Here is a 21020-nt window from a genome sequence, read left to right on the forward strand (position 1 = left end):
TATTTATAATTAACCATTTTTTAGTTAGTAGAAAAACAGACAATGTGGACTAGAGACGACCATAATTTATTCCTATATATCTCGCATTTACATAGTGTACAGATCTTGGAATCAATGATCATAACTAAAACTATAATAATTTAAAATTACCGTAGAGAGAATAGAATAGAATAGAAAAAGCGCAGTTTAGATAAATTAATGAACGGCGGCGGGCATACACTCTAGCTTAAACCCATACGGGCGGCGAATATATCACGCGACTGTCATGCGCCGCCCCAATGAAGGAATATTTTATTTATTATTGCGAAATTGACTTCTTAAATTAATATACTACTAATTTTTTACTTTTTATTGCAAAACATATTTATTTCAACAATATAAATTATATAGTGAAGCTTTTTTTTCTTTTTCTTTTTCTTTTTCTTTTTAATTATCATTAATGAAAATAAAATTAACCACGGCATTTTTATCCGTGAACATGACCTACTAATAAATAATAATTCTTCCAAAATCGGGACTCTGTATTATGATACCGATACGTTCAAAGTACGCCTTATTAGCTTTCCATGGCCATACGGAACGGTTACAGCCTCGCAAGTCTGGTGAAATTCTGTTAGATTAACCGCCATTCGATCCATCTTCCGTAATTTCCAAGATTCCTTTGCGTGTTCATTTTGATCGGCGATCGTGATTCAGTCGTATCATTGATCTGATTGACCTCTTTTCTCAACCCTCTCTTGTTTCCTCGTCTGCTGCATTGACAAATGCTGGTAACCTTATTCTCCGCGTGTTTTTCGATTTTTATTTAATTGTTTTAATTGATGTGTGTTTTTACTGATCAAAGATTTTGTCGATTTTATTGGTAGATGTTTGTGTGTGTTTGATTTTGTGAAATTTGGATTCGTTTGTTATAGATATGGTGTCTGTAATCGTCGATGCGGGCTGAAGGTTTCGAATATGAATTTTCATTTGCCAACATGAAATGGTTTCTTTACAAATCTATTTCATGGTTTGGTTTTGTAGGCCGTAATCCTATTTTATCTGTTTCTCCCTTCTGCGTGCATTGTTTATGTTTCTAATTCCACAGTTCAGATTGACTCTTAATATGTGAGTAGTAAACTAGTAATATAGAGATTGCTTGAATGCAGACGTTTCAGGTGACCCTGGAGATTACACGGTTATGGCTGCCGAAGTTTCTTTTGTGACTAATAGAAAACACCAAGGATTTATGAATCTTCTGTCATCCGCTGCCTGTGAATGGCTCTTAATAATTTTGCTGTTTCTGGAAGCTGCATTCTCCTATTTTCTACCAAAGTTCGCTCATTACTGCGAATTGGAAACGCCTTGCCCTTTATGCTCAAGACTTGATAATTTTTTCGGGAAAAAGAAGCCAGGATTGTGTTGGACCCTACTTTGTAGCAATCACAGAGAAGAGATATCTTCATTAATGTCTTGTGCCACCCACGGTAACCTGGCTAATATTGAAGGAATGTGTGAAGAGTGTCTTGCGTCCACTACAATTCGGGAGAGTTCAAATTCTGGAGCTTCTAGAGTGCTGGTTGGCAAATTGTGGGTGGATGTTGAGAGATCTGATCCTCAGAACTTGATGATGAATAACCACATTGAACTTGGTTCTTCTGGGCTTAGGACCTGTTCCTGCTGTAACAAACCATGGAAAGTTAAATCCAGTACAGAAAATTTGGTTGAGCTTGAACAAGCAAATTTAGAGGCTTCCAAGGCCAATCTCAAGCCTCTTCTGCCTCGTATTCCAGGCCGCAGTCGCGCCAGTCGTAGAGAAAATTTAAAGAGGCTGAGGGATAAATTTACAGGACCGAATGCCCATCAGACAAATGGGAAGAATGCTGCTGACAAATTGTCTCATGTGGGTTATACCAAGATCAAGTTCAATTCAGGTTCTGATTCAGAGGTCCCAGTGTCAGAGGATGATGAGGAGGACGATGATGGAACTGTTTCTGGTGGTAGCAGATCTGAATTCGAAATTAAAATTGGGAGAGGAGGCATCCCTAGACCCCCAATTAAAAACGTGACCTCAAGCAAGCAGAGACGTCAAAGATTGAAAGGCAGACCTGTTTGCCATGATTCAAATGAGCACAAGAATGTTAAGTCTTCTTCATCTGATGAAATGCAAAGCAATGGCTTGAGAGAGATTGAGCCACAACCTAATCATAAACCAAGTCCTAGTTTGGCAACAAGTGTAATGAATCAGAAGAATATAAATGCTTCCTCATCTGATGAAGTGCGACACAATGGTTTGAGGGAGGTTGAGTCACAATCTTATCATAAACCAAGTCCTAGTTTGGCAACAAATCTAATGAATCAGAAGAATGCAAACCCTTCTACAAATGATGAAGTGCAAGGCAATGGCTCTAGAGAGTTCGAGTCACAATCTTCTCATAAACCAAGTCCTAGTTTGGCAACAAATCAAGTTTCAGTTGATGGCGACTCCCATACTCCTAATGGTGGATTTCTGCGTGGTTCAGAAGAGGCTTCCAAGTTTTCATTCCCTCGCAATGCAGCCCTTTCTGCACTAACTGAGCTTTATTCTTTATGTGAGGTCCCTTATTCATCCGTCACCATGACAAGCACCAAGTGTAAGATCATTTCCTCCAATATGTACTATTTCCATGTGTGCTATTGGCTTGAATATTACCTGTCTCTGCATGAAATCTTCAGTCCAAGAGATTTGCCATTGTTCCATGAGTTACTTGTTTGTGACTGCTTCTAACATGTAAGATGTGTTTGCAGCAATAAATGTTGGAGGAAGCGCTGAAAAGGTTGGTACGTCTGTGAGTATCCATGTAGAAGTTCCAGGAGGGCCTTCTTCGAATGGTGCTTGCCATGCATCACAGCCAAATAGTCAGCTTCAAACTGATTCATGTGAGCACGTAGTCCTGCCAATTAATGGTTCGAATTCCTCTCGAACTGCAGAAGAGAAGACCTCTCTCTTCGAAGATTCTTCTTCTGAAGTTGGGACCTCATTTTCGAAAGATGCCAGTTCAAAGCCTCTCACCGAACCGAGTAAATCTAGAAAAGATGATCATTCTAGCTCTCCTGCACTGATTCAAGCATCTACTTCTGATGTAGTTGGTTTATCTCTAAAAGAAACCACTTTCAAACCTCACAACAAGCAAGATGAATCTATAGTAGATGAAGAAACTCATGAAGAACAAAATGAAGATAGAAAAGCCGAAGAGATACATGACAAACAAAGTGACTCTAGAAAAGGCAAAGAAACTCATGACAAACACAATGTATCTGGAGAAGGCGTAGAGCCTAGTTCTCAGCCACCATCACATATTTCTGCAGTTGTAGAAGGTGAAATGTTTCCTACAACGAATAGTTCAGAACCTGGTGGCAAAAGTGACAAATCTAGAGTAGTTGATGATTCTAGTTCTCAGGCACCGCCATCTGAAGCAGATGACCCATCTCCAAATGAGAATGGTTCAAAACCAGATTATGTACATAATATGTCCAGAAAAGGGGGTGATTCTGATTCAGAGGCGCCATCACAAGCATCTGTGTCTGAGGTGGGTGGCACACTTTCAAAAGATACATGCCCAAGAACTTTTTTGGAAGGCACGGAATCCATGAGAAGTGGAGTGAAAGTTGTTTTCCTGAAAGACTCTTCTGTTCTCGGACCTCCTGACAAACACAATGAATCCAGAAAAGATGAAGATTCTAGTAACCCGATAGCTCCAGATTCCCCATCAGTGAAAAGAAATGAGCAGCACCACCCCTATGAAGTTGTCTGTGAAATTGAGGGTGAAAGTACTCTTGATTGGTTAAAGAGACAGATCGAACACGATAAAAAAGTCATATATTCTTTACATAAGGAATTAGAGGCAGAAAGAAATGCTGCAGCTACTGCAGCCAATGAAGCAATGGTTATGATTACAAAATTGCAGGAGGAGAAGGCAACACTTCACACAGAGGCCCTGCAATTCATAAGAATGATGGAAGAGCAAGCTGAGTATGATATGGAGGCACTGCATAGATCAAATGTGCTCCTTGAAGAAAGAGAAAAGGAGCTGCAGGAATTGGAAGATGAATTAGAATTTTACAGAAGTAATTTTGATGATTTAGACAATGACAAAAAAGAAACCTCAGTTTTAGAAAACCATGTCGCAGACAACTCGGAAGACTGTCCTGAGACAAGTGACTCAAAGTTGGCTAAAATTTCAGAAATGCCCACAAATACTTCTCCTTCAACATACGAGGATGGAAAGCTCTACATTATGGAGTTTTTGAATAAGCTAGAAGAAGATCTCCGTCAAGCTTATTGCAAGGAGAAACCAGACCACATACAAAGTGGGCTAAATTCTGATAGGATGAAAACTGAAGGAGTTAATCCCAGTGACTCTTCACCAGATTTGGAGACATTATCGCATCCTCAAACCGAAGGTAGTACTTCATCTGCACAAGAGAAAAGTTTAAAATCTAATGGAAGCTCTGGTAGTGGCACTGCATCAAATGATCTCAATGATGATAAAAGTTGTAGAGCCTTGGATGCATCTGAGAAGGAAAATGTTGTACCTGATGAGAGGTTGGAAGCACTTGAGACCGACCGAGATTTTCTGAGACGTGCCTCTGACTTGCTGTGGAATGGGAAAGATGGACTGCACTTAATTCAGGAAGTTGCAAATCAGCTAAAAGAGTTACGAAAAATTGAATTCTACAAGCGATGACTACCAATCAAATGATGCTGCATTTCTTCAATAGGGTAAGCATTTGACTGATGTGCATATACTCTTATAGCTCCTTTGTTGTAGATAAATATAACTGTGATTGGATGAGATAGCGTGAACTTCTAAGTTGATAGTAGGTGATGATTGATTCTAGATTACCGTCTATCGTTAGCTAGCAATAGTCGACAATGATGGCATAATTCTTTTTCTTGATTATGCATGAAAAAGCACAATCCAGTGTTTGGAGCAGGTCTGCAGATTGCAAATCCATGCTAATTGGTATATTAGTTGAGTAAGAATATTCAATGTGCGTTGAAACTAATTTGAACTCCCTTTGGATGTTTTTAGATGATTTAATGCCCCAACTGCGTTAGAATCTTTTATAATTGTCTGCTGCTAAATTTTTTCCCAAATGTGTTCCAGATCTGTGGCATGAGAAAGATCATAAGTGATACTTGAGAGAGAAGATAACCCCGGGTGAAGAATTGAAAGAGGAGGGGGTTGACTATAGGAAGAATGCTGATGGTATCATATGTGGAAGCACTTGTTGGTTGAGGTATACTCTCCAAAGATGCTTCTTCAACTTTTGGTTTTAATTCATAGATCAGTTTCTACTTCCCACAAGATTTAGTAATAGATGAGTGGCTGTTTCAGGCTTTAGAGATGCCACCAGCTGATAATATTCTTTCTTTCTTTGTTTCAACACGAGTCAGTGTGGCTGTGGACATTGGCTGGTGCATGCGGGTCTTGTCATAGTTAGAAACTTGTGATACCATCCCACACAACACATATATAGTAGCATGGGAATGAGTGGAGACGACGACTACTACTACTACTACTACTTGTTTACGTTTTATAAATCAATCTAAAAGTGTGATCTCTGTCTTTGTGCGTGTAGAGTGAATGAGTGAGTGAGTCTCCTTCCCATCCCATTTATGTTTGCTTTTTCTGGAATTTGGGTTTGCAAAGAACTCTTAAGCTGAAACTCTGATGCAATGCGGGGATAAGAAGAAGAAAGGATTGGGCCGACAGTGTGAAGTTTGATGGATTAGGCGGCGGACAGCATCGTGGGATTGGGCCTTCTATCTTGATAAGCCTATTCCGTTTGGGCTGATATGCTGATGGACTAACAGATGTAGATGGGCTTATTGAATTGGGCTGATTGAATTAGATATGGGCCTCCTTGGTACTGACCTAACAGCGCGATGGGTCTACTGAATTGGGCCGATAGCCTCTGGGCTTAATGTATCGGATCAATAAGTATGCGGCCTGCTGCAACATGGACCTGTTGAAGTTGGGCCAAATTGAGCCTACACATATCGGCCTGTAGGTACTGCATGATGGGCCTTTCCTACTGGATTGGGCCGAAAAACTCTGGGCTTAATGGATCGTCTCAATAGCTACGCTGCCTGCTGCAACATGGACCTATTGAAGTTGGGCCAAATTGAGCCTGCAAAAATGGGCCTGTAGGTACTGCATGATAGGCCTTGCCCACTGAACTGGGCAGTTGGCCTCTGGCCCTAATGGATCGGGTCAATAACTGCTCCGCCTGCTGTAACATGGACCTGTTGAAGTTGGGCCCAATTAAGCCTACAGATTTGGGTCTGTAGGCACTGCATGATGGGCCTTGCCTACTGAATTGGGCCAGTGGCCTATGTGCTTAATGGATCGGGTCAATAACTGCTCGGCCTGCTGCAACATGGACCTCTTGAAGTTGGGCCCAATTGAGCCTACATATATGGGCCTGTTGGTACTGCATGATGGGCCTTGTGAATTGGGCTGAGAGCTTCGAAATTGGACCGACGTCTTACTTGATTGGGGCTGGGACGCAGGACAATGGGCTTGTGGATTCGGCCTACGTCATCTGGGCTTTTGGTGCAGCGTGTCGCCATTTTGATTAGGCTTAATATCTAGTGGGCCTCCCAGAATTGGGCCGAAGGAAAGGTGGGACTCAAGGCTGTGGACCTTCTGAGGATGGGCCAACTGGACCGATTGACGATTTAATCGGTGCTTCTTCCTGGCTGTGTATTCGACCCAGTCTAACACAGCAGCACTTCAGCCCGGCCCATTAGCAGATTCCCCAATACCCAGGAGGATCGGGTCTATTTAGCAACAATGGTCCCTATAAATGAACAATAAATACTTTGCATCAACATGTACAACATACTTACATCTAATACCAATCTCTATCATATATCCATATCTGCCACCCTATGAATACGATATACTATGAAATATTATATACCGGTGGTAGAACAGCAGCAAACCTAGAGCCTAATGGTGCTCATCACAGCTGTTCTAAAATCTATGGGCTGATGAAACGGAGGTTTTGCCATCACTGATCGCCACGATCTCTTCCTAGGATCATATATCTGTATTAAAAGAGTTGCCGACCTCTTATTATGCGATCTTGATCGTCGCCCTTCTGCTGGCTCGCTTGAATTCACAAGGATAAACAAGTGCAGCTCCCCATCTATCCCAACAAACCCCACTGACCCATCGTCCGAAGCCTTTCTGGGCATGCTCGTCTCCTTTTCCCATCGATTACAACTCCTGTCATACCTGCAACATTTTTCCTCCCTTTTCACTTCTTATAAAAATGGCATGAAACGGCATAATATGGAAAGGTGATCTAGTAAAAGAAATATATAAGCACAAAGAATGTCTGGAAATCTAGAGCTAGACTGTCAGATAAACCTTATCTATCAATATAGTAAACATAATCAAGTTTTCAGTCTTCAAAGAGAATGTGAAATATTTAAAAGCTCTGGTCTTCATAGATTATATCACATTATTAAGTATGCCATACATTCGCTGATAACATTTCAAGTAAAAGATGCAGCATAGCAGTTTCACAGAGACAACGACAATCAAGACAAAAGTTGTAGTGTTATGCACCAGACAAAGAAAAGCAAAAACAAAGGATTCATATGTTAGCAAGAGCAGAGTGAAAACCATATTACTTGTGTACATATTTTAGCGTTACTATGTCACATCAAGAACATAATCGTCCTCGTAAAATTTCCACTAAATTAACCCTCTCATCTTGTACCATATCACACCTCACCCACCTCATCCTACACAGAATTCTTCTGTACCTCCATTTTACACATGTGACACACATGCAATGCATATATAATCGGTGCCCAAAACAAAATGATTTTTTCTGTATTGTGGCAGGAGATTAATAAAATCTTGTATTATGTTTACATGTTAATCACAGTTCATCAAATTCAATCAACCCTGCAGTAAATATATACAATGATATCATAATATTATATATCAAATCAAACATATATATATATATATATGCATATACAAATATATCAAGCAAAATTATATTGATTATTACTATTCAAATCAATAAAAGGACACCACTTCGCACACTCCGAAGACACTGATAGTTTATCACGCTATCATCAAATAAATCATGCTATACATGCTTCAATCAACAACAAATTTATCATAATTATCTAAAAGCTTTTATTCCGTTGTTATCAAGACGTTCTTCTCAAAATTTAAATCAACAACACTAATGTTACATACTTAATCTCATATCAAGAAAGCAAGAATTTGCAGCAGAGTTCCTCAATTACATACAAAATCATAGCCAAAGGACCTCGCGAGAAGTACCTGAATATTTCACTCCTGTCAAGCATGAAAATTCCTGGAGATGCATCCCAATAGACATCCTCAACCACAACAATTTTCCCAAGCTTACGTCTGCCGCCATCCTCCCACATGTCTCCAAGCTCCCTCCACTTCCCCCCATTCTTTAATTCCATGGCCACCGCATCCTTATAATATTCATCCACCGGGAACACACCTGACACTGTCCTTGACTCCCCGTACCCACCCATCACCCAAAACTCTGTCCCCATGAAGAATCCAACGCAACCCGCTCGAAACCTTGGCAAGCCATCCAACGCCACCCACTCATCCTTGACTATATCATACATCTCCACCGAGCTCATCCTACTCCCCGCTGCCCCAAACATGGCGTGCCGGGACCCGCCCCCGGCCACCACAATCTTACCCCACTCCGGAGCCGCCGCGCAGGCGAAGCTGCCGCGTGCGGTGATCATCGGAGACAAGGAATCCCACGTGAACGTGGAGAAATCAAAACGGTAGGCGGACGAAGACGGCGAAGGGCGGTCTAGGGGGAACGAACGGGTGTCAAAGAGGGAACCGCCGAGGACGTAGAGATGCGGGCCGACGGAGACGGAGATGAAATTCGAGAGGCCGTAGACGTGGGGATTGCAGGGCATGGGAGGCAGGGGGCACCACGATTGGTTCCTAGGATCGAAGAGGTACGGTGAGGAAATCGACGGATCCTGCCGGAAAATACAGAGCAATTGAGGCGGAACGACATAGGTTTGACGGAGGGAAATTAGGGCTCTTGAAGAGAAGAAACGCCTCCACGATTTGCAAATGGATTTGAGGCGAGATTGGTGGGAATAGGGTACGAAAGCTAGAATCAATGCTCCCAGATCGTTGGGTAGGCCCGGGATAAGGGTTAGGGTTAGGGTTTGCATTCCGAATTCGTCCGTCGACGACGACGACGAAGGCGGCGCCATTCTTCTTCAATCAATCAGCCAAACCAACAACCTAAAAATTTTCAGGACGCGAAACAAGCGATAATCTTATACATCATATCATATGTACAGGTGGTGGTGTTGCAGGAGAAGATTTTTAATTTTAGGGGTTGTCAAAGTCCATGGGATGGGATGGGATGAGATGATCGGAGTGATGGAAATAAATGAAATAGAAATCAATGGCGGTTCCTTGATCAGCAAGAATTAGTGTTTGACTGACCAAGAGAGAAAGAGAGAGAGATCCGATCTGCTGCTGCTGCTGCGGTTGTAAGCCCGGCCGGACACATGTCTGTCACTCACTCAGTCTAACGGATTTAATCCTCGTTACACTCCAAAAAAAGATTTAATTTTAATATTAATATATAATTATTTTGACAAAATGATCATTTTGAATAAACGAATGATGTAATTAGCAGATGATTAAAAATATATTAGTAAAAATAATTATTTTATAATATAAATAATTATAAATTAAAATTAAGATAATTAATTATTTTAATTAAAATTTTAAAAAATAAAATTAAAATAATATAATGAACATATTTTTGAAAATAAAGAAGAGTAATAAAATATTAAATGTGCGTATAAGTAAATAAATATATGTTGCTTGGTTTATGTGCATGTTAATGTTGGATTAGGACAGAGGATGAATCCAAGATGGTCGTATTTAAAATAGAAAACTACAATGATCACAATGACTCAGATCGATCATCAGAGAAGACAGACATGTCGCGTATTCGCTTATAGATAAAATGAGGCCTGATTTTTATCAAAAAACTGCAGACCATTAAACTTTGCAAGTTGGCGGCTCCAATGGCTTCAAAAATTCTAGCCATGAGTGCTGAACCAACCAACCGTCTATACCTCTATATAAATAACACACACTAGCAAGACATGGGAAACAGCGTCAATCTAATCTAATGTAATTAAGAATGGATTTCAGTGGTCTGAGGAAATAGGCAAACCTTTGAGCACGTCCCTCAGTGCATAATAATGGCTTTCACATTTATGGTCCGAAATTAATCTGCTCGAAAGCAGTATTTGCTGAAAATGTTGGCCCGGATGTCTCTTCAGCAGTGAGAAGTACTCCATTTGCTTGTGCTGCCTTTCAGGGTCCTTGTTCCTCTTCACATAATACAGACTGCCCGGCACAAACAAATCCAAATCCATATCCTCGCCCACTTTGCTGCCAGCCCGTTTACTTTCTACTTGCTCCAGCCTCTTGCTCTTGCTACAAGTACTTGAATTTCGACCTGCGCTTCTATCTGTGGAAATGTTGTTTGTCCTGGATATCTCTGTAAAGTTATACAGATATTTATTACTTTTGTGGGCAAAAAGATAAATAAAAATGTATGATCGCAATATGAATTGCAGAAATTTCTAGAAGTAGCTCGATGCAAATATATGGATGGCTCTACAAGTAGAGTAGTTACATCTTTAAATTCCAGGTGGGATTGAGAAAGATAAATGCCAATATAGCAGCTTTGGGAGCTATTCAATTATATGTTAACTCAATAACATAGGAATGCAATAATAGGGTAGTGTTTAGTAATTTAAATCACATAAAACCAGCGCTCAGATGCAGATAGTTGACAGAAATGTTTGTAAGGCAGATACAGCCGTTGTATGACCTGTGTCTCATGCAGCATCTCTTAAATTTGATGATTTGGAAATTATGAGGCTAGTACATTTAAAAGTTAGGCCATGCTTGCTCATGACATAAATATTAATTACCACGACAAGGTAAACACACCTTAGCATATTTAAAAATTAGATGTTGGCATGTGGAAATTCTAGTTTAATGTAACTCAGGTCTAAAGAGAAAAGCATACTGGATTTTGCCTGTCCTCTGAACCTAGCATAGTCAGAGATTCTCCCAGCAACATCTTGTACAGAAGACACCACCTGCCTTGCATTATTTATGAGATCCACAACACCTTTCCAATCTTCTTGATTCAGAACACTTACCCTGCCAAAGGAAAAGGTAAAATAACTACCATAGCAAAGAGTCCAAGCCTTTGAGCCTAGCATCTGAGTCCCATGAACCCGCAAAGAAGAAAATGGAACAACATTACTACTGATATGATTAATATAAGAATTGATTGCAGTATTATCCATTAACCACTTGCAATTTGTCGACGACTCGACATACATCTTTTAAAAAGGATAAAGAAGAAAAATTCTACATAAAAAGGGTTGTCACTCTTGATAGGCAAGATAAAAGGAACAGTAAAGAGATTGGTGTTGTGTTTGGATTTGTTTTGAAAATAGGTTTTAGATGAGATAGTTATGAATGGAAATAAGTTTGGATGTAATGGGTCGGAGAAATATTCAACTATAGATTACATAGAGCAAAAATTGAGATAACAGAAACAAGCACACCCCTCAATCCTTTATAAGTCATCCCTCAAATGTTTTTCACAAGGATATTATCCCCCATAGAAAATAATTGTATGTAGCATATGGCTCGTACAAGGAAACTTTGCTATATTTCATCACATCTCATACGTATGGTTGAAGGATCCATTTAAATATCAGCACTTACCAATCAGTTTCAATAATTTCATTCCTCAATCTTGTCAAGGAACCGATGCTTAGTCTTGGGATTATATCATCCTGCATCAGAAAATGTTAAATGCATCCTGTAATAGATTCACTCTTTATCAAAAGTCAAAACACAACCAATTCATTGTAAACAGATAAACAGAATCTCTGCAAAGTCAGACCATTTTATAAAGTGAAGGATAGATAGAACAAGATCCACAACCTGCATCACCACTGTGGTCACAAAATCGGAGCAACTTTCAGCAAGTGCCTTGGAGACACAAGGGGGTGTGCCATATCCAACTGCTGTAATTGTTTCTGGATCAAAGCCAATCTCCTTAAATGACTTTTTACGAAGCATGATTGCAAGCAAAGAAGCAGTTGCACCTCCAAGGGAATGACCAACAAGCCTCAATCTAAAACCCTGTTGATTCATTAACTTTCTTAGAATAAATATATAAAACCCTGACGAGAACACAACTGAAAGACAGAAAGATCTTATACACCACCTTGTGTTTCTGTATGCACATTCTGACAGTCTCCATCTCATGATTTAAGAACCAACGAGCAGCCTCAGCAGTGCCAAAGTGGGTTGAGTAGCCTTCGAATGTGATTTCTTCACAACCAGAAGATATTATGTCAGTAATGAGGTCGTATATGGTGTGAGTCCCACGGACACAAAGAATGACTAGCTTTTGCCTCATGTCAACTCCTATGTAATAGCCAGGTCTCAACAAGCTAGAATTCTTTACAAACTTCACCACATTTTTCTCTTGGAGCATGCTACTCCTTGCCAAACCACGAGAGCTGTCTTTGTAAGCACCTTTGGCTAGTTCAATGTGGTATATCAAATCCTGAACCTAAATCACCACAAAATACTTTTTGATAATTCAGAACAGAAACTAACACATGCAGCATGTAAGAATAATAGCTCCAAATGATAGCACATTTTCATTGTAAACAGAAAAAAGGCATGGTTAACATAATTACAATGAACTCAGAAGAGATGAGTTCACCCTTCACTTCCTCTAAATCGCTTCTGGATGCTTGCCGAAGATACATGAGATACAAACCGATAGTAAGATCACTCAGACTCCATTCCTGAATTCCAAGTTTACTCCTCTGTATACTGGAAAATATTTCTGCAATAGATCTATCGGTGGGTGGCGGTTTGCTTTCAATTGTTTTCCCTGTTTTACAGGAGTTACTTAGAGACTTTCTTTTTAGTATTTTCACTGAACATAAAATAAAAATAGGCTCTACATGTATTGAGAGTTATCAAATCCAGGGACGACTGATGGTGTTGGTAAATAATGCATCAAGTTGAAACATTTTCACATTTAGAAATTGTCTTTAAAAAAAAAAAAAAAAAAAAAATTTACGTAATTATGCAATAAAACCTCAAATCCAAATGGAGAACAGTTCGCGCTACCATCAACATGCTAAGATTGAATCATTTCCAAAAAGAATAAAAAGATAGAATAACAAACACAAACATGTTGGAAGCGCCCACTTGTACAACTGCAAAGCCGGCTCAAGAGCTCTACCAAGCCAAGCAATCTCCGGCTTCCATTTATTACTAGAATTATTCCCCAATTCATCATCCGATGAGCTACTACTACTCATCTCCGAATCAAAACCAGCAAGCCTATTATCTGAACCATTTTCCCCCTCCAATCGATCGCCCTCCGCCTTCGACCATTGGAAACGGTTCAGAATATGGCACGAATACTTCTTCAACAAATCCTCTGTCTTCAACAACACATTGCTCCTGCTGAAATCTGCAGCAAAATGAAAGGCATATCGAATCATCACAGCCATTAATCTATTATAGTATGAACGAAAACAACATTTACCAATATTTGCGAAGAATTGCTTCACGTGTATTCTAGACATTGTAGATGGAAGAAACGCAGGGAGGAACCAAGCAATGGCGGTGATGGTAATTAAGCGAAGGAAGACTCAAGAGTCGGTTTGGGGGCATGTTAACAGCGAAACAGAGGCCAAGCTGGCCGGGGCCGGGGAAGGGGGAATAAGCAGAGGATATGCTTGAGCTTCAATCCTCTGGTGGCATATTTGTCTTTTCACTTCACTCAGCGGTCCTTGGCCCAATAATTAAATTGGGCTTGTATCTAATTTTGTAGAACAAGCCCAGTTACCTATCCAACGGCCTATGTCCCAATTGCGGCAATTCTACATTAAAAAAATAACGTATGAGAGAGTTAATACAATTTACAAGCAAATATTTTCATTTGAAATATCAATAATTAGAGACGACAAGATCAATAATTGAATGTACTGTATTATACAACAAAGGCATCCATATTACAAATATGAAAAGCTCTAAATAAAAAACTAGATGAGTATTATTATTTAAAACCACTATTATTTATAATATAACGTAAATTAGCAGTGCGTGCGTATGTATAGTCATAGTGGCCCAGAAATATTTCTAAAAGATCATGATCGAGCAATAATGTGAGAATACGGACAAAAATATATTGCACTAATTAATATCCAATTGTTGCTAACGAAATTAAATTAATACACACGGTGTGCTATTTAATAGCGATGACGATGGTGTTTGCCATCACTGCATTCTAGCTCGATAAGTTTCCTGATCCAATAATCATGGTAGTCCTCATGTCGGACTGGGCAACGGGAACCTCCTCCGTGCCGGAAACCTACATACTCCCGCCTGGTCAGAGGCCCGGAAAACTCGTCTTCCCCGTCCTCAGCAACGTTCCTCTCATCGATCTCGAAAATGTTGCTGGCGAAGATCAGATCATTCCCCATATTCTCGAAGCAAGCCAAGAATTCGGCTGCTTTTATGTATATAAATATTTAATTTTACGTTCAAAATATCATATTTATATATTAATATAAATATTTAATATTTTTTTTTTTGTAAGGTTACGAACCACGGCGTGCCCCTGCAACTAATGGGGGACGCCATGGCTGCGGTGAAGGAGTTCTTAGCAACTCCGGCGGAGAACAAAGCGAAGTTCTACTCCAACAGCCTGGACAGTAAATGCCGGATCTATTCAAGCAGCATAAACTACGACTCCGAGGAGGTGCACTACTGGCGAGACAATTTCACGCACCATTGCCACCCCCTCGACGAGCAGATCCACCTCTGGCCCGACAACCCGTCTACATACAGGGCAGTCATCGGAGAATACTCCACGCAAGTACGCAAGCTCCTCTTCAAGATCCTCGAGCTTTTCCGCCGGGGCATGGGTCTGAAACGGGCGGGCTATTTTGAAGGGCCGTTGAGTGGAATACAGCTGATGTCGGTAAACCATCATATCCCCTGCCCCGACCCGACCCTGACTCTGGGGATGCCCCAACATTCGGATCCGAATCTTATCACGGTGCTGCATCAAGGTCACGTGCCGGGGCTCCAAGTGTTCCGCGGCGGCGAGTGGGTTGACATTGAGCCTTTGCCCCACGCGTTTCTCGTCATCCCGGGGCTTCAACTTAAGGTGCAATTGATGTAAATCTTCCATGGATATTTTGCGAACCTAGTTAATTAGGTAGAATTGAATTGAATTGATTTGATTTGATTTGATTTGTAGGTGATTAGCAATGGGAAGCTAAACACCCCGAAACATCGAGTGATAACGAACGCGAAAGGGGGGCGAACCACCATCGGAACATTCTTGAATCCGTCGCAAGAGGCGGTGATCGAGGCTGCTGCGGCTGCCGACGAGGACAGTAAGGCCTACACAAGTTTCACTTACAAAGAGTTTTTCAAAACCTTCATCGGCTCTGGTTGTGATGCTCGTCTTGCACTCCAATGTTTCAGCAGCAACACTAGTAGTAGTACTAAAATGTAACTCTCATCTCGAATATGTTTATATTTGGGTGTGTGTATGTGAAAGAGGTCAAAAGATTGTTGGTGATTTTGCTGCGTGAACACCCGCACACTCTGGGTGTGTTTTAAGTGTTAGAGAGAATATTACTCCCTCCGTCTCACGTACATTGTCTGCTACAATCTAAACACGCTATTTTTTTAAGAATATAATTAGTAGATAATTAAAAATATATTAGTGAAAATAATTATCCTATAATATAAATAATTATAAATTAAGATTAAGATAACTAATTAGTTTAATTAAAATTTTTTAAAAAATAAAATTAAAAAGTTTAAAATGAGATTAAAATGTATAATTATTTTTCAAAAAAAAAGAAAATGACATGGTATGTGGGACGGACAAAAACGGCAACGTGCACATGATATGTGGGACGGAGGAAGTAGTATTACTTAGTGTTAGTGTTGTTGCTGGAATACTCATTCGAAAGACTGAGATATTGAGTTCCTCGGTCTATTTAGGGTGTGTTTGTTTGGGAGTTTGGATTTTGGATTGAGATTTGAATATTAAAGAATTTGAATTTGAATAGTTGTATGATGTGATATAAATATAGATTGATGTGATATTTTGAATGTAAAATTGATTTTTAGTATAATATAAAAAAATAAAAAATAGGTGTTTGATTTGATGTTTTTGAGGAGAAAAAATTTTGTAAATAGTAAAAATTCACCAAAATTTTTCAAACAAACGCACCCTTAAAATAATATCCAAGCCAAGTTGAACTTCATGGGTACGTAATTAATTATAGGTGTGGAAAGGAATAACAACAATGAAATAACCTAGTAAGAATAATGAAAATGATGCTGAAATAACAATAGCAATAAAAATGTTAAAAGAATTGAGTTAATCAAGGCTTAAAGTTGATAACATCAGAAACCTTCTTTGTTGGTGTTGAAACGTGACTTAGATTTAGCGGTCTATCCGACCCTAAACCAAAGCGAAAGGGCTGTTTCAATTGACAGGGTTCCTTTTGGGCTTTTCCTAATTAATAACAAATAGGCTTAGGGTTTAGGGTGTTTTGGGGTGATTATAGATAGACAACTATGGTTCTTAGTCGGATGACATATTGTAAATCTCTGAATCAGTATAATAAAATCTCTCCGGTTCCTGCCCGTAGACGTAGGTTGACACACCGTCACCAAACCACGTAAAACCTCTGTGTTCTTTATTTACTTTCTTTCTCGTTTTCTCATAACAAATGGTATTAGAGCCATATCTCATTGATTGAAGATGTCCTCGTATAAGTTTGATCTGGAGAAGTTTAATGGGTCGAATGACTTCACGCTCTGGAAGGTCAAGATGAGGGCACTTCTGGTTCAACAAGGATGTGCGGCTGCGTTAGAGGGAGAAGACAAGTTTCCTAAAGACACGAAGGAGGAGGTAAATAAGGAGATTTTGGCAAGGGCTCATTCTGCGATCTTGCTGTCAGTTACTGATGAGGTGTTACGGGAGATTGTAGATCAGACAACGGCTTTTGGGTTATGGAATAAACTGTGTGAGAAGTACCAAAACAACTCTCTCATGTACATGCTATATCAGAAGCAACGCCTTTACACCCTCCGGATGTCCGAAAGTACTCAGGTAAAGGATCATCTTGATATCTTTAACCGTATCATTCTTGATCTTCAAGAAGTTGAGGTTAAAGTAGATGATGAAGATCAAGCCCTAATTTTATTGTGTTCACTACCTGGTTCATATGAGAATTTTGTAGATACTATGCTATATGGTAGAACTACAATTTCTGTTAATAATGTGAAAGATGCCCTTATGTCCAAAGAATTGAAAAAAAAGGTTTCTCTGGAAGAAGGTTCTGGTTCAGGTCTGTTTGCAGGTAGGGGAAGACCACATGAGAGGGGTAACGGGAATGGGAGGTCGGGTTCAAAATCAAAATCCTCTAGCAAAGTTAAGTGTTATATTTGCAAGGAGAAATGGCACATTAAAAGGGATTGTCCACAAAAGAAGGGAAATACAAAAGTTGATTCTAGTAACAGTGGCAGCAGTGCTGCTGTGGTACAAGACAGTTCTGATGATGGAGACTTTGGTGAAGTTCTGACAGCGTATAGTGCTAGTACTGCTGATTCCTGGATTATGGATACCGGTGCTTCTCCCCATACGACGTTCTCTCGTGATCTACTCACTTCTTTTAAGGAGTGGAATGGAACGGTGAAGTTAGGTGATGATGGGATTCTAGCCATAAAAGGGAGCTGGGTAGTGCAGATAAAATTGCATGATGGTACTGTCAGGAAATTTGACTGTTGGTATGTTCCTGAACTCAGAAAGAATTTTATTTCTCTTGGTACCTTAGCCAAAAATGGTTTAAAATATCATGGTGAAGATGAGTGGGTGAAAGTCCTGAAAGGTGCTCTGGTAATGACGAAGGGAAAACTGCAGCATGGAATTTATTTTCTACAGGGCAGTTCAGTGATGGGAACGGCGGCGGTATCCCAGTCCTTGGATAAACATGATGACAGGACAAATTTGTGGCACCGGCGATTAGGTCACATGAATGAGCTAGGGTTGTCTGTGTTGAGCAAGCAGGGTTTATTTGGTGGGGATGTGATAGGTAAAATTCAATTATGTGAGGCTTGTGTCAAAGGGAAGCAACGCAGGGTGAGGTTTAGTACCAGTCATCACACTTCAAAAGAAATTCTGGAGTATGTTCATTCAGATCTATGGGGTCCCTCTCCGGTGAAATCGCAGGGCGGGTGTTCTTACTTTGTCACTTTCATAGATGATTATTCGAGAAAAGTCTGGTTGTACTTTCTGAAAACTAAAGATGAGGTGTTTGGGAAGTTCAAAGAGTGGAAGACCATGGTTGAAAAACGGACGGGTAAACAGGTCAAGACTCTAAGGACTGATAATAGGTTGGAGTTCTGCAACGCTCCATTTGACGATTTCTACAAGAAATAAGGTATAGTGAGGCACCGCACTGTACGACACACACTACAGCAAAATGGATTTGCAGAGCGAATGAATCAAACCCTCATGGCCCGTGCTAGGTGTATGCGCATATTTGCTGGCTTATCTAAGCAATTCTGGGTTGAAGCAGTTAACACTGCTAGTTATCTGGTTAATAGATCTCCATCAACTACAATTGACTTAAAGACTCCTCAAGAGGTATGGTCCGGTAAACCCTCTGATTACTCTAATCTAAGAATATTTGGATGCCCTGCATACGCTCATGTGAATGGTGGTAAGTTGGAGCCGAGGGCGGCAAAAAGCATATTTCTAGGGTATGCAACAGAAGTAAAATGTTATCGACTGTGGTATACAGAAGGTAAAAATCCTGGTAATTTCTTATTAGCAGAGATGTAACCTTTGATGAATCTGCTATGCTTGATCAGAGTAGAGGTTGTGAAAGTATTGCAGGTACAAAAGATTGTGGTGCTAACCAGAGGGTAGAGTTTGAGACTCCTGACAAAGTTGTGTTAGAGAAAGAACAACAGGATAATACTATTGATCAATCCGATCAACCAGATCAGTCAAAACCTCAAGGGAAACCGGTTGAGGGGGAAACTGATGACGCTGGTACTGGGGTTGAGTATTCCATAGCAGCAAGAAAAGGAAAGAGAAATATTCAGAAACCAGCTAGGTTTGCAGGATGTGTCAATACATGTGACACGAATTCTGTGGCTTATGCATTAGCGGTTGGTGATGATCTTGGCTCTGATGAGCCAAAGACATATAAAGAAGCTGTGACGAGTAAAGATGCAGAAACCTGGATTATGGCAATGAATGAAGAGATGCAGTCTCTTGAAAAGAACAAGACTTGGGATCTTGTTGCACTACCAAAAGGGGTGAAGCCAGTGGAATGCAAGTGGGTCTTTAAAAGAAATGAGGGAATTCCTGGTGTTGAACCTGCTAGGTTCAAGGCGAGACTGGTGGCAAAAGGGTTTTCACAAAAGGAATGAATCGATTACCATGAAGTCTTTTCTCCTGTGGTGAAACACAAAACCATTCGGGTTCTTTTGGAAATGGTGAGTGCTTTTGATCTGGAGCTGGAACAGCTTGATGTAAAAACAACATTCCTTCATGGTAATCTAGAAGAACAGATTTACATGTCTCAACCGGAGGGGTTCTACAGTTCTAAAGGAGACCAGGTATGCTTGTTAAATAAATCTTTGTATGGCTTGAAGCAGTCTCCGAGGCAATGGTACAAGAGATTTGACTCATTCATGGTGTCTAATGGTTATACTCGTAATCAGTTTGATAACTGTGTTTACTCGAAGAAAGTTTCTACTGATTCCTTTGTGTATCTGCTGTTGTATGTGGATGATATGTTAATTGCAGCTAAAAACATGGTTGTAATTAATAACTTGAAGGCTCTACTAAAGGGTGAGTTTGAGATGAAGGATTTGGGTGCGGCAACGAAAATACTTGGTATGGAGATCTGGCGTGATGGAGAAGCAAGACAGTTATGGGTTTATCAAGAAAAGTATATTGAGAAAGTTTTGCAGGCATTCTCTGTTGATCAGTCCAAACCGGTAAGTACCCCTTTGGCGGCACACTTTAAACTTGATCGAAGTACTATACCGGCTACAGATGAAGAGGTTAGTTACATGAAGACGATTCCATATTCAAGTGCAGTTGGAAGTCTTATGTATGCGATGGTATGTACGAGACCGAATCTCGCTTATGCGGTTAATGTGGTGAGTAGGTTTATGGCTAATCCGGGTAAAGTTCACTGGGGAGCTGTAAAGTGGATCTTGCGATATTTGAAATGAGCGTTTGATATTTGTCTGGTATATGATGATAAAGGCCATGGTGATGGTCTTGTTGGCTATGCAGACTCTGATTACGGGGGTGACTTGGTGAAACGAAGATCACTAACTTTTTTTATCTTCACTCTGTTTGGATGTGGAGTCAGTTGGAAGTCTACTTTACAACCTACGGTTGCATTGTCGACGACTAAGGCGGAATACATGTCAATGACTGAAGGTATTAAGGAGAGTATCTGGTTACATGGTCTAGTGCAGAGTTTGGGTCTGAAGGTGGAGAAACTAGTGTTATTCTATGATAGTCAAAGTGCTTTGAGTTTGGCTAAAAATCCAGTGTATCATGAGAGAACCAAACATATTGATGTAAGGTTGAATTTTATCCGTGATGTTCTGGAGGAAGACAAGTTTTCTATTCAGAAAATAGCTACAGAACACAATCCAGTTAATATGTTGACAAAGGCGCTACCGACGGAGAAGTTTGAGCACTGCTTGAACTTGGTGAATATTCGTAGGAGGTAAAGCCTTCTCGAGGCATCTGGCAGGAAGGAGACGACTGAGAGATACTGACGAACCTTTGGCGGT

At 40.2% G+C, this 21020-nt stretch overlaps 4 protein-coding genes across 6 annotated transcripts; 2 read left to right on the plus strand and 2 right to left on the minus strand.

Annotated features, from left to right (window-relative positions):
* Positions 1-403: 403 nt before the first annotated feature.
* Positions 404-6761, plus strand: LOC127259568 (probable myosin-binding protein 4). 2 transcript variants are annotated; one of them, XM_051286959.1, is made up of 4 exons: positions 404-770; positions 1149-2612; positions 2767-4741; positions 5130-6761. In XM_051286959.1, the coding sequence occupies exons 2-3, from the start codon at positions 1181-1183 to the stop codon at positions 4704-4706; spliced, it is 3372 nt and encodes a 1123-aa protein (XP_051142916.1). In that variant the 5' UTR covers positions 404-770; positions 1149-1180; the 3' UTR covers positions 4707-4741; positions 5130-6761. The 2 variants fall into 2 exon arrangements, with proteins under 2 accessions (XP_051142916.1, XP_051142917.1); XM_051286960.1 differs by lacking the exon at positions 404-770 and having other exon boundaries at positions 784-2612.
* A 68-nt stretch (positions 6762-6829) lies between these two features.
* Positions 6830-9552, minus strand: LOC127259571 (F-box/kelch-repeat protein OR23). Its single transcript, XM_051286962.1, has 2 exons — positions 8340-9552; positions 6830-7268 (listed from the first exon to the last, which is right to left on the minus strand). Exons 1-2 carry the CDS (start codon positions 9281-9283, stop codon positions 6974-6976), a joined length of 1239 nt encoding a protein of 412 aa, XP_051142919.1. The 5' UTR covers positions 9284-9552; the 3' UTR covers positions 6830-6973.
* Positions 9553-9948: 396 nt separating this feature from the next.
* LOC127260075 (uncharacterized) lies at positions 9949-14027 on the minus strand. Of its 2 annotated transcripts, XM_051287736.1 has the most exons (8): positions 13702-14027; positions 13342-13626; positions 12836-13035; positions 12355-12705; positions 12069-12269; positions 11847-11917; positions 11134-11270; positions 9949-10596 (listed from the first exon to the last, which is right to left on the minus strand). In XM_051287736.1, exons 1-8 carry the CDS (start codon positions 13739-13741, stop codon positions 10241-10243), a joined length of 1641 nt encoding a protein of 546 aa, XP_051143693.1. In that variant the 5' UTR covers positions 13742-14027; the 3' UTR covers positions 9949-10240. The 2 variants fall into 2 exon arrangements, with proteins under 2 accessions (XP_051143693.1, XP_051143694.1); XM_051287737.1 differs by lacking the exon at positions 13702-14027 and having other exon boundaries at positions 13359-13591.
* A 388-nt stretch (positions 14028-14415) lies between these two features.
* LOC127259308 (hyoscyamine 6-dioxygenase-like) lies at positions 14416-15855 on the plus strand. Its single transcript, XM_051286549.1, has 3 exons — positions 14416-14677; positions 14758-15330; positions 15424-15855. The coding sequence occupies exons 1-3, from the start codon at positions 14477-14479 to the stop codon at positions 15682-15684; spliced, it is 1035 nt and encodes a 344-aa protein (XP_051142506.1). The 5' UTR covers positions 14416-14476; the 3' UTR covers positions 15685-15855.
* The last annotated feature ends 5165 nt before the right edge of the window (positions 15856-21020 follow it).

The sequence above is a fragment of the Andrographis paniculata genome, unplaced genomic scaffold, assembly GCF_009805555.1.
Source record: "Andrographis paniculata isolate CXL003 unplaced genomic scaffold, ASM980555v1 Contig60END, whole genome shotgun sequence".
NCBI lineage: Eukaryota > Viridiplantae > Streptophyta > Magnoliopsida > Lamiales > Acanthaceae > Andrographis > Andrographis paniculata.

Bases quoted from the DNA above. Each gene is read 5' to 3' on its own strand.
- LOC127259568 (XM_051286959.1), top strand. From the start codon at position 1,181: ATGGCTGCCGAAGTTTCTTTTGTGACTAATAGAAAACACCAAGGATTT. The intron at 2,613-2,766 runs GTAAGATCATTT...ATGTGTTTGCAG, and splicing joins CACCATGACAAGCACCAAGT to CAATAAATGTTGGAGGAAGC.
- LOC127259571 (XM_051286962.1), bottom strand. From the start codon at position 9,283: ATGGCGCCGCCTTCGTCGTCGTCGTCGACGGACGAATTCGGAATGCAA. The intron at 7,269-8,339 runs GTACTTCTCGCG...AAAATGTTGCAG, and splicing joins GACAGGAGTGAAATATTCAG to GTATGACAGGAGTTGTAATC.
- LOC127259308 (XM_051286549.1), top strand. From the start codon at position 14,477: ATGGTAGTCCTCATGTCGGACTGGGCAACGGGAACCTCCTCCGTGCCG. The intron at 14,678-14,757 runs GTATATAAATAT...TTTTTTTGTAAG, and splicing joins AAGAATTCGGCTGCTTTTAT to GTTACGAACCACGGCGTGCC. The intron at 15,331-15,423 runs GTGCAATTGATG...TTTGATTTGTAG, and splicing joins TCCCGGGGCTTCAACTTAAG to GTGATTAGCAATGGGAAGCT.
- LOC127260075 (XM_051287736.1), bottom strand. From the start codon at position 13,741: ATGTCTAGAATACACGTGAAGCAATTCTTCGCAAATATTG. The intron at 12,270-12,354 runs GTGGTGTATAAG...ATGAATCAACAG, and splicing joins TGTGCATACAGAAACACAAG to GGTTTTAGATTGAGGCTTGT. The intron at 11,271-11,846 runs GTAAGTGCTGAT...TTCCTTTGGCAG, and splicing joins GAAATTATTGAAACTGATTG to GGTAAGTGTTCTGAATCAAG.